General features: G+C 36.4%; 1 protein-coding gene across 2 annotated transcripts in view; it reads right to left on the bottom strand.

Moving 5' to 3' along the window:
- LOC149794121 (guanine nucleotide-binding protein G(q) subunit alpha) overlaps positions 1–13,066 on the bottom strand; it is a 107,970-nt gene that overhangs the window by 17,874 nt on the left and 77,030 nt on the right. For both annotated transcript variants that reach the window (XM_089968106.1, XM_089968105.1), the window contains exons 4-6: positions 10,693–10,821; positions 6,887–7,016; positions 3,421–3,574 (exon numbers count right to left, since the gene is read on the bottom strand). In XM_089968106.1, the coding sequence (XP_089824232.1) occupies positions 3,421–3,574; positions 6,887–7,016; positions 10,693–10,821 (413 nt within the window). The remainder of the gene's footprint in view (positions 1–3,420; positions 3,575–6,886; positions 7,017–10,692; positions 10,822–13,066) is intronic.

Genomic DNA, 13,066 nt, shown 5'->3' with positions numbered 1-13,066 from the left:
TTAAATGGTATCTGGTTGTGAAGCGCTCTGTATGTCTCAATCTTACCATGGGAGGTCTTCATTCATTGACTGTTCAAATGTCAACTAGTAATGTTGACCAGCCCTCCACGATGGAGATTTGTCGGTATTTATCCCTCCACCACAGAGCGAAAGTGGAAGGGGATTAAGTATAAGTACCCAAATGCCATGCATGGGATTTTGAACTGTAAGCTTTAAAGTTAATCTAGTTCCCTAACCAACTCCACAGAATCTAAGATGAAACCTGGTTCCAAATCAAACAAAGACAAGCCAGTATCCAGCAACAATCATATTTCTATAATTTTTGCTTTATATTCTGAAAGCCCATAATTTACAGGTCATTTCTGCAAGACTTAGGTCAAATCAAAATGGCTGGAAGGTCTGTGAACCTATTATGAAACCCAGATTCAAATCAAACACAGACAAGCCAGTTTGCAGATTTTAAAACACTGATCATGTTTTCCTAATTTATGCCATTATTCCACAAGTCTGTAATTCCAGGGTCGTTTCAGTAAGACTTGTTGCCAAATAATATGGTTTGTTTGTGGGTGTTTAAGACCCTTTTTTATTTAAAGCAGATGATAGGTTTTACATGAATCCACGTTGGTCGACCCAGAAGGTGAGATGTGGGAGCAATCTGATAATGCGAGCACTTTAGGCCACCGTTTACATTTAGGACCAAGTAATCAAAGCATGGAATCTTTTAATGAAAGCATATGTTGATATGACCATCCATTCAGGAAGGGTAGCAGTTACAAGATTTTCAACAGGTCAACTGTAATGGCGATACTGTATGTCCAATGATAATTTAATATCAATTAGACATAACAAGTTGTTTGGTGAAAACCCCATCTCAAATACAACACTTTGGTCAAAATAGACAGCAATAACAAAATTTTCAAGACGGCCACTATGATGGCCATATTTGATGTCAAGAGTGACCACTTTCACTTAGAATCAAGAAAACATCACAAAGTCTACTGCTGAAAACCCCTTGTTGATACAGTTCAGTAGAGATTTTCAAGATTGGATATCTGCATACATACATGCCAACCCCTGACGAGGAAAAAGTGTAATCTAAGTGGACAAAAAAAGAAATTTAAGCAAAAAAAAGAGGAATCCACATAAAACATGCTAATAATTCAATAAACAATGATTTATTTGCCCCTCTCATCTTTTTGACATCCTTTACTGCTTCTAGTTTTCATATGTAGCACTTACAGCTTTCGAAAGCAACAGATTTTCATGTTGCATTTTAAAACACTTTGGCCAGCCGAGACTATGAATGTTTTGCACATCATCTCCACAGGGAAATTTCTGGAGCATTTAATCATAGGCTGTAGCATAATAATCTCTAACATTATCATAAAACATCTTCACAGCTAGATTAGAATTGGGTTCTATGAATTCTCTTGCTTCTGCATCAATAGCAAGATCTTCATTATCTTTCTATTAAGAACTCGGTAAATAACACCTCTGCATTTATAACATTTATGCCCGCACTTTAGTTCTGCTGTAGATAAGAAGTTACCTTAGTATTGGAGTTCGTAAGATGAGCTAATTCGATGTGTTTCTTTGTTTTCAAGTGTTTCTCCACATAACATTTACCACCATGCCCAATATTAAAATCATTTCCGCACAGACTGCAATGAGCATGATGCTGCCCTAGAATACAGGGACTCGTATCATTGCTTAAAACTGACGTCACCTGTCATATATGTACTATATAGTACATGTATGACAGGTTAATTTTAAACAACGATACGAGCCCCTGTGCCCGAGAATGGAACGCTGTATTATGCCATTCATGTATTTATCTTTGAAGGATTCGTTTTTTTGTTGTCTTTCTCTGATCCACCTGTGAAATTTTTTGAAAAAATATATGTGCTCTAACACAAACATCGACTAGAATACATCTGAAGACTTTTAGCGCCAAATAGTTAAATTATTTCCACACGGCCTGCAATAGACGTTATGTGATGCTGCCTTCGTGTCCTCATCTTTGAAGGATTCTTTTATTTCATGTTTCGTTTATTTCTGGACTTTTTCTAATCCATCAATGAAATTATTTGAAAGGAGATATTTTTGCTCTTATGCATGCATCGACTAAAATAAATTATACTTTTTTGCGCCAAATACCTATAGACTGGTTCTATACTAAATATAAATTAGAAAAGAAAATCTGCGAGCAAAGATTAAAAATGAGAAAACCAGTCTGTTCTCTCCTCACGTGGCCATACAGTTGCCATAAATAGCATAAAAGGACTTAAGTTTGAAAGTAGAACCAGCATATTTCTGGGTATTAGAATAGTTGCTATAAATAGAACATAATACCGTTAGGAAAGTGCACGGACAAGCGTACTCTTATATTGTAGTTACGTAGAAGCAGTCTTTTCTAAAATATGGTGTGTGGGATTAATGGGATGTCAATAAAAATGAGAAAACAAACAAATGATTTTTTTGGAAGGTGGATATACCGAAAAAGCATAATCCATATATGTTTACGCGTAAGGCATAATTTAGTGGGAAAAAAGTGTAATGATTACGCCAAAAGCATAATGGTTGGCATATATGCATGCAACACAATTTTCAATTAGGACCAATTAGACCATGATGTGAATGTGTCTGTCAAGTTTCATAGCAATCCTCCAATTAGTTGAGGAGGAGAAATGATTTGTTTGTGGTAATGGACAGAGAGACAAGGGAAAACAGGCCATCTCATAAGCTCTTCTGGTCCATGACCATTTGAAAACTGACGAGTAGGTAGCAGCTCAAATCTCAAAACGATTGCATGCATCAATGTGAGATCCGTTCTCAGAGAGAACATGGTTGAATATAATTACAACTCTCCCCCATTCTGGATAAAACAAGTACTGCTATGGATGCCATAAACAAACTCATTCCAATGTATAAGAATCAGGGATGAAAGAAAACTTGGTCTTATATCTTCATTTTCATTTGCAGAACACTAATATTTTAAAAAATTATGACAGTGTCCACTACATCATGGTCCTGTATATTGTGCTATTCTCAGTACATCATGGTTCTGTGCATAACACAGAATAATAATAATGTACCCTGAATACTGTGTTATAACAAGCTGTACAAACATTCTGCATTTCAAGTGATCCCGATATTTCAGCCAACTTGATTTAACTTTAGCAGCTCCAACCTCTAAAATAAAAACAGATCCCCCAAGACATACCATGAATGCTTACTTGTAAGTTGGGTTCACCTGCAAACAAAACAGAACCTGATCTGGTGTTGCATAATGTGTTAGGCAGATATGGGTCTATACAGTACGCAGCTGGGTCGTACTTAAAAGTGAGTATACATGGTAATTTGCAGTCCCTCAAATGTCTGCCATAGGCAGGTTTTACCTTCCATTGGAAAGCAACTTACCATCAAATTCTGGAAAATAATCTACAAGATGTGAGTGCATAATTTTCTCTTCAAGTAGATCCTTCTTGTTGAGAAATAGTATTACTGAAGAATTTTGAAACCATGGATACGTAATAATTGTCCGAAACAATGCTTTGGATTCCTCCATCCGGTTCTGCAATAGAAGCATGCAAAAATATAATTCATATAATCTCACGTGGTTCTTATTTGTATGATAAAAATATACAATAACTTTGTCCCTTCTTAAAAATTTCCTTGTTCTTGGGGGGGGGGGGGGGGGGTTTATAATCATTACTTGTACATGTGAATTAAGGAGAAGTGTCTTATTGCTTCTAAAGAAAGATCTTTGTGGTTTACAGCAAAAAAGAAAACAGAAAAATAAAAAAGCTGTACTGTCCCAAGCAAAAAGTTGATAACACAATATACCTAGATGATGACATAACAAAACCTGGTGATTTTCATTATAGAAGATGACTTCAAAAATCATATATGCAACAGATTCTTTCTAATGTTACAGTATATAAAAAAATATTTAATTTTTTTAAATATTTCCATCAGTGCTGGCCAGGCACAAATGGTACTAGGGTGAAACAATATGCTTGTGCCACATATTGACATGATTCACAATATGTGGCCTACAATATGATATTATCGATACATATATAAACTGAACTGGGAATCAGCCATTCTGGTGTTCTAGGTAGCCCGCATTTCACGTGTGTGTGTGTGTGTATGTGCATGTGTGTCATTTGGATTTTTTGCATAGCTTTAACAATTTTTCAGTCATATCACTACAATGCCTGCAGTGTGGCAGTTTTTATTGCTGTCTAGCACTGGGGCATCATGCCGCAGGCATGAAGAATCATGTCTCACCAGTCACATTATCCTGACACCAGGCCAACCAGTCCTAACACTAACCTCTTAATGCTGAATGCCTAGTGAGGCAGCTGCTAGTACCATTTTGAAAAGTATTTGGTACGACTTGGATGGGGTTTGAACCTGTGGCCTCCCCCATCCATGGCAGATGTTCTAACCACTTAGGCCACTGGAGTGGTCAGCCCATATTTGAAACACACTTGTAAACTTACAATGTGCCATTCAAATTTAAACATCCATGTTGAGTTGAAGAATGGAATGTGTTAACAGTGAATAGTTAAATAAAAATTTTATAATGTGTTATGTACATTTTCATTTGCGCAACTTCAACTAATTTTTCAAGACTTCTCGCATATCAATGCTCTCTAAGTGTGTGAATCTTTACAAATTGTACTCTTTTGTCATGTCCTGGCAACATCTCTGTTCAAGAACTTTACTGAACAATTTGTGATCATTTTTGTGCTAAGTTTCTCAGTTGCCTTCCTAATACTTCCTCTCAGTCTGTCAGCAAATAATCTACACTGAGATCTGATTGGTGGCTATTGTTTACCCTGGACCGGTGTTGTATGGTTTAACGCAATTTTTCAGCACCCGATAGGCTATACATGGCGGCCAGTATTAATGGTGGAGGAAGAACCCAGGAAAACCCCGGAAAGAACCACCGACCCATGAGAAGCTACTGGCAAGCTTTCCCACATACCCACATTGGCCGAATCGGAGACTCGAACCCACGCAGCTAGAGGTGAGATGGCAATAATCCGTAACAGAGAGCGCTTTAGGCCACTTGGCCACTCGGGGGCCCCCACCCTGGACCGGAACAAACAATAACCATCAATGAGAATTCAATGTAACATGTTACACTGCCTGATACCAGCAGTGTAATATGTAGAAGTATCACTGCATTGATACACCAGTGAATCATTTTGCCCCTAGTTTGTACTTGATCAAAAATTAATTCACAGTATGGAACAAATTAAACATTGCAATATTCCAAGAACTGTCAACACAGCATGAAGAAGCTGAATAATATATAATGCCAAGATCTTTACACCTTACAATATGGAACAAGCAGAGCATTACTATATGCCAAGAACTGTTGATGACAGTATGAAACAATCTGAGTAATATAGAATACGAAGAAACTTTACCAAACACTATGAAACAAAAACTGATCATTACTGTATGCCAAAATTGTATTCCAAAAACTACTGACACACAGTATGAAACAAGTGGAGTATTTCATTATGCCAAAGAGTTGTTGATATGTAATATGAAAGAAGTTGAGAAATACAGTATGCCACTCATACCTATATAGAAGTTTAACACTATAGTATGCCAAAACTTATTGACATCTAATATTTAATAACTGAAAACAACGGTAATGTCAAAAAGTCTAACATGAACAGCCATATCAAGTTAAATAGTCCAGTGTGTTGATAACTGATATTCCTGTGAAGAAAGCAATTTTTCCCTTAACAGTCGGTGAACTTTGTCCCATTGACTCCAAAATCAGTACGATGCTTCCTTACACCAAGCACAAGCTATTAAATAAGTTTTGGTAACTACATATGTGCATCTCTATTTATTGTGTGGAAGTCATTTACTTCATTCCGTAAGAGAAACTTTAAAGCCTAAAATCTTTAGGGTTCTTCCTTACTCTTCTGCAAAGTTTGGTCACAATACTCGTGGTTCCTACACTTTTCTAAATAGAAATTTCCAGGTTTTTTCCAGGATGAAATTAATTTTTCAAGGTTAGCGTATGATCGTTATTGAATGGAATTAAAGAATATCTTGGATTATAAAACACGCATTTTCCGAAGCTGATGACGTTTCTCTTTCAAGACTCTCCAAAACATATATCTCAGGAAAGATAATCATGTACAAAACCATAAAATGAGTCACACAAAACAAATCTGGCTATATTTATATAAATTGGCATTTAAAGCCTCTTGTTATGCCTGACTGGTTTTCATACCTTCTATATAAAAAATATATACAGATACTGAACTGTCCGTGGAACAAAAAGTCTACCAGATGAATCTAATCCACTGAGTGTCTCGATTGTCTAAACAAATTAATTTATGTAAGCACCAAAATGATCCATGCTGCAGCTTCCTAATATTCTGGTTAGAACTCCATAAATTTAACCCACAATCAGTTCAGTTACGACTCAGTTATGTAATTGTTTCATGTGTGAAGCTGTTGAGGAAAATTCCGAGGTTTTTCCCAACTTTCATCAATATTAGCAAAATTCACAAACTTTTCATGGTCAGGAATATATGATCATTTCTCCAGACTTTTTCCCAACTTCCAGGTAGCGTGGGAACCATGTATACTGCTAAATAAGTTATCTTGTGGAAAACATTTTCTTTCAAAACTCAGTGAACCTGACATCTGATCTTCTGACCCTGAAATTGGTAGGGTTTTTCTTTACTTAACTGCATGCCATCAACAAAGTATGTACTGTTTGATGGTGAATAAATGAAGTCAAAAGCAGACTGGTAGCAGATGGATGGCTGAACAACATAACACCCTGTACTAATTTCTTACTGCAGACTTTTACAAATGAACACAGACGGTAAGTACTTACTTCATTATCTGATTCCACAAGAACCTGATCATATTCACTTAAGGCGACTAAAAACATTATGGACGTAACATTTTCAAAACAGTGGATCCATTTGCGTCTTTCTGACCTCTGGCCCCCTACATCAACCATTCTGAAATAAAAACAAGAGGATCAACTGTACCCGAGAGTGCTCACTTGCCTGACTGCTGCTGAACAGCCAAAATGGAATTGCAGTTCTTCAAGAATGTGTCAGACAAGATTCAAGGATTTTCTATTTTTGTATCTTCATCTTTATTTGATGGCACACAAGGATAAATTTTCCAATAATGAAAGGCCTTTAAACTTAGATGTTTTCCAGCAAAGGTGGTCAAATCTATTAAGCGGTTTTTCAAGATAATTTCAATGTTATTTCATCTCAGTTTTAGGAAAGGGGACCGTATCTGACAACTAACTAGCAACATCTGTCTTCTATGGTAGGATGCTATCAACTCTGGTAAAATTCTGTTAGCACATTTTGAGATGAATCAATATATTTTTATCCTCAGTAACAGTGGCCATATTTGATAGCTGATCAGCATCATATATACAAACGTAATTAATTGCCCTTCATGCCTGGATCTTGCCAAATTCAAATTCTGATGCTAGGTCTTTTTAAATGTCATTGGAAGATTTTTCCTACTTATAGTTATGGCAGACATATTTTGATGGTCACTTTTTTATGCTTTTGTGAACATTTTGTCAAATGGTTTTTCAGAAGTCATCCTTTTAAAAATTTGGTTGACATCATCCTGCGTTTTTCAAGAAGCTAATGTTGATGGACACATGACAAACAGAGGAACACAGGGACAAACCATAAACTCACCTTATGACACTGTGAGCTAAATATACACAACATTACATTAAATTTGTCTACCCAATGGATGAAAATGGACTTTTTCCAAGGTCCAGAATTGGGGCCAATAATGGACCCCTATGCCAATTGGATGGATCTGAAAATAATATAAAATTACATCGGATGGATTGTATAATAATATAAAATTACAAACATGCAATTTACTCCTGAAAATGTTTCAAAGGGTTCAAAATTTTCCTTAAATGATTGACCTGGGCATCTTTCCCAATCACACCCTTCCAATAAGGAGTTTATTCATTTAATCAGTAACAAGACACCAACAGCATGGTTGTCAAGCCCACGACTGAAGCACTGCTGAAAAATATTGATATAAAATGTGACCCTGACCTCAACATCAAAACATTGAGCAACCTGTGCATAAAATTGTACCAGCATCATAACAAGTCAACCCAAGTATGACTGTTGTTGTTCTGGGGTTTAACACCATTTTTCAGCACAAGATAGGCTATACATGGCGGCCAGTATAACTAGTGGAGGAAGAACACTGGAAAACCCAGGGAAGAACCACCGACCCACAAGAAGCTACTGGCCGGCTTTCCCATGTACCCACGCTAGCCGAGCCTTGGACTCGAACCCACGCAGACAGAGGTAAGATGGCAGTGATGCGGAACGGTGAGCGCTTTAGACCACTCTGGGCCCCTCCCAAGTATGAATAAAATCCATGTTGGGGTCATACTGGATGTTAGATTTACACCATTTTCATTCAGGACCAACTAGACATCATAACAAACAAGTCTGATAGTGAAAACCCCATATTGTCTGATTAGGAAGAGTAGCAATACAAAAAAATTTACAAGCTGCCTGCTGTGGCAAACATTTTTGATGTCAAAGCAGATTTCATTTCTTTTTGGACAAAATGTGGGGAAGAACAAATAGACAAAATGACAAAAGGCCATCCCATAAATCTTCTGGTCTATGACCAAGTCATAAAGGATTGTTTGGGAGGGGGGATGTGTAAATGCCTAAAACAGCTATCTCACAATTTGTGCAATCCACGTGTTTCAGCAGCTGTGACAGTTGAATGAGCAAGAATTGGTTGCACAATTATTTCCCTCACTTAGGTGGGTGAATTTATTAATTTATACATTGGAGGGAGAAACCTTTAAGACTCCCACATGAATATTCCATGTGACTGAGCAAACATTTGTTGGCTACTATTTTCTTTGGAATGAGCAATAGTTGTTCACTGGGTGCATAGAGTAAAAACACAATGACGACTTAACAACTTCATTATTCATGGTTCAATAATTCGATTAATAATTATCAGCTTGAGAAGGAGCTGGGTCTATTAAAAAATAAGCTAAATTTTTTCTTTTTCTACAATACAAACCATCTGGAAAAATTATTAAATCCAACTCTTCTTTATTCCGGCACAAAAGCTTTCGAGTACTTTCAGAAACTGGTGAAATTATTCCCAAATTTCTGAAGTACAATTGTGCTACATCCAAATTTATACTACAGCAATGCATGTTACAGCTGGGTTTCACTGTAGCTGCCATAGCTGCTTGATATTAAACCGGCACCATCTTACTGTAGGACATCAGACATCAATGGAATTTAATTAATAATACCATCATGACCATCCATTCTGATGTGGTGTTAATATTTTCAAGATGGTTACTGTGGATGTCCAAGCATAGCTGCCAACCTTCCAGGCTCACAATTAGTGAAAATAGGGATAAAAAGTCGTGAATTTGGACATGAATCAGTGAAAAATACCATGACAATAACTCCATCCACTCTGACCGTCAATACTACATTATATCAAGATCGCAATATAAAACTAAACACTACACATATGCAGCAATATATCTGCATTTCTATTTATTATGGTATTCATAAACTTCACTTGTTCTTGTGGTTATTAATCAAGACATGATACTGTGGCAGACTTGAACTTCCTCAACTGCTTGATCGTAAATTTGTTTTCTAAACAGTTCAGACTTCTTGCCTGCTGGTTGATCTTGGTGACTAAAATTGCTGAAAAATTTTCTGCATTTTAGGAGGTCCTCAAGTCTGTCTTATTTTTTCTCACTAGAGAAAATACTCTTTCGCTGTCACCGTTGCTGTGAGGAATGCCCATGAGCTGCAGCACTTTTGGTTCTTCCACAAGAAAAAAATTTTGGAAGCGATTTTAGAGTCAGGAAACTGGTTGGAACAAATGTTTAGCATGGTCTCCAGCTGATAAGGTAAATTGTGTTCAACATGAAAACTCACAAATAATGCTTCAGTGTTGGTAGCTTGCAGGTCTTCTGCTGATGGCTTAAAATACTCCGGAGCTGAAATCTGCGAATTCTTAATTTTCCCAACTTCTACGCGTCTTTTACAACCGATTTGCTTCTTCACATTGTGTCTGCGACCTAGCTATGATGTCGTAGCCTCAACTTGACTAGTTGTGGATGAAGCTATGAACTGATCCCATATCATGTATATTCCAAATTAAACTTCACTTTTTGAGCAATACATTTCTTTTTCCTTGGTGGTGAAGACATTTTCAAGATCTTACATGCAATGCTGAATGGTAACTCAAATCAGTGTTGGTAACGCATGCGCGGAGCAAGATTCTGGTTAGGCCCCAGTTTCTCTCAAAAGCATTTGTAAAACTGCTCTTATACATATAGATTAAAATATGCTAAAATGCTTGCTACCGGGCCAACTGTACTAATCGGCTGTGGTTCTACTAATATCGCGACCAGCAGTGCCGGACCATTTCGGCAACTGCAAATATCACGACTAGCAATTAACGGGATATCAGTTATTTTATTAAACATTTAAAATAATTGAGAATTGGAGAATTTGTGAATTTTTGGCTTGCGGCGTGAATCCGTGAATGCTGCTGTAACAGAGCTTCAAAAATATGATTATTACTTCCCTTGAGTGATTACAAAGGCTGAAAACTGCTTTTGGTACTTACCTAAAAATTATACTATCCAGGTCAAAAGGGTATTCTATGATGCCTGTGGTGGGTGCTCTTACTCGAAGAATGTCCTGTAAGGTAGGCAGATAGTCAGGGGCAGCTATTCTGTCTACATCATCAAGGTAACTGAAAAATAGCAGAACATCTTGACAGTAAAGAAACTGAATGAAACATGTTGATACATACAATGCAGGGATGAAAGTACTGTGATCGTGTCATTAGTATTCTGGTTTCAGAATTAAAGATCTCAAGCTTTCATATAGCCACTTGACTTGAAACTTTACTCATCGTCCACAAATTTTACTTGTTATACACTTACATACATGCATACAATTTAGAAGACTGAACTCTACATTTGTTTTCAATAATTTGGCATCTGCACATTTAGGTTTATTTGATGCCTCTTCATACTTCACACACTGAATGTGTTTTCGACACACATGTATATCATAATACTTCAAAACCCACAACTAGTATGACCGTGTTAAATATAGATGCATATCTGGCAAACTTGACAAAAAAGCAAAACACTGGATTCTTGCCCATATTCTAGCTATAAACTTCACAAGCCCTGCCTAATGAGCATTTTGTTTTGAAATATCATAATGCTCTTTTGGTAATTATCTTTTCTTTGCTTGTATTTTACGTAATTTTCTTTCCATTTCTTTTAACTGAATCCCAACATCAAAAATTTGTGAATATGACATCCACTGATATTTTTTTTAGACTAATGCCAGTGGGTGTGAATCAAGGACATGGGTAAATTATTTTCTGCAAGGTCTAAACTACAGTAGACAACAAGCCAGTTATTTTTGCATCAATGCTTTCAATGCTATGTTCACTTAGTAGGCAATCATCTGATATTTCATCCCCCCCCCCCCAGTTTTGTTCTGAACTCATCTTTCTACCTCCCTAACTTTCCTGAAGAAATCAGTTATCTTTTGTTCAACACGAGACACTGCTGTTGTGCTTTAGACATTTCCCAAATGGTTTATCAATGTAAACCAATCTCCTTCATAAACTGGGATAAACTCCACCGACCTTTATTGAATCAATGTAACAATGACCACTAATACGGTTCTATATAAAAAATATATCTGAAATCTTGTAGGTATAATTACAGTGTTCTATATTTTCTATTGTAAACCAAACTAAAGTACATGCAGAGTATTCCAGCACTTAGCATGGTTCCCTGCATTATTGTAGCTTCTGCCCAAATGTAACGAGTAGGACCCAGTATCCAGCTCTATGAATGACTGCATTGTGAGAAGAGACAACCACCACTGACCTTTATGAAATCATTTGTAATGACCATTTGATTAGTAAAAATTGTTCTGATAAAAAAAAACATAAAAAGAAAGAAAAAAAACTATTAAAAATAACTATACAAAAAATAACTAAGCTACAGTCCATAAACCAGGCTAATGTACATGTCACGAATTGCCATTGTAGTGCCAAAATTAAGACAGTGGTTGTGTATATTGTTTGTCTTTAGAGTTAATCCATATTGCCTGGGGGGTGAATAAGGTCTTTGTCCATTGTTTTAAAAAACAAATTCTGAATCTTTTACAAATCAGGTAAAGAGCCAGTCACAAGGTCAAATATACATACTTGTTAAATTTTAACTACACGTGTACTGCAAGGGACTGTCCATTTAATTTATGGGGCAAGACTGTTCTTCCCAAACAAGATATTTTTATTGTTATTACATTCATCACAATTTAAATTACTTTCAAATAAGAAAAGGAATGGTATGGTCTTTCTTATAATACAAATCTAAAGTTTAAATAACCCCTCTATAATCCTGTGATTGGATGAAAGAAGAAATAGAACAAGATATTACTGAGAACTCGTTAGGGCCCCTACCCCAAAAAAAACCATAACCAACACATAAACATAGTCACTTGTCATTTGAAATCTAGCTGTTTATTCTTGCACATGTATACTGGGTATTGTTCACACTTGAAGTAAACACAGACAGACTTACTTTCAGGCCCTTTTTAGGAAAGTTGGGGACCTTTAGTTCCAAACCCTATGCAACTCAATGGCTTGTTGCTATCTCTCAACTTGACGTAAATTCTTGGAAATTCTTTTTCCATTGCACATGAAGATGGCAATGATATCACCCACCACAAGACATTCAAATTGGCACATGATGTCCAATAAACGTAGTTGTGTCCTTTCCAGCTTTTATTCACAAGAATCTGAATACTCCTTTTTGTTCTTCTGTGTTGATTATTAACACTTTTTAGAAGCATATTTTCCCTTTCGTCTTAAACATGCATTGCTTTTTGGATGCCATTTAATTTTTATATATATAATCAACAGTCTGATCATGTAGATGCTTTGCGTGACAAATAGGTGCAGTTTA

The sequence above is a fragment of the Sinohyriopsis cumingii genome, chromosome 8 (assembly GCF_028554795.1).
Source record: "Sinohyriopsis cumingii isolate HCF-2022 chromosome 8, ASM2855479v2, whole genome shotgun sequence".
Classification (NCBI taxonomy): Eukaryota; Metazoa; Mollusca; class Bivalvia; order Unionida; family Unionidae; genus Sinohyriopsis; species Sinohyriopsis cumingii.
Note: the sequence above shows the minus strand (reverse complement) of the source record. Positions and strands in the feature narration are given on the sequence as shown.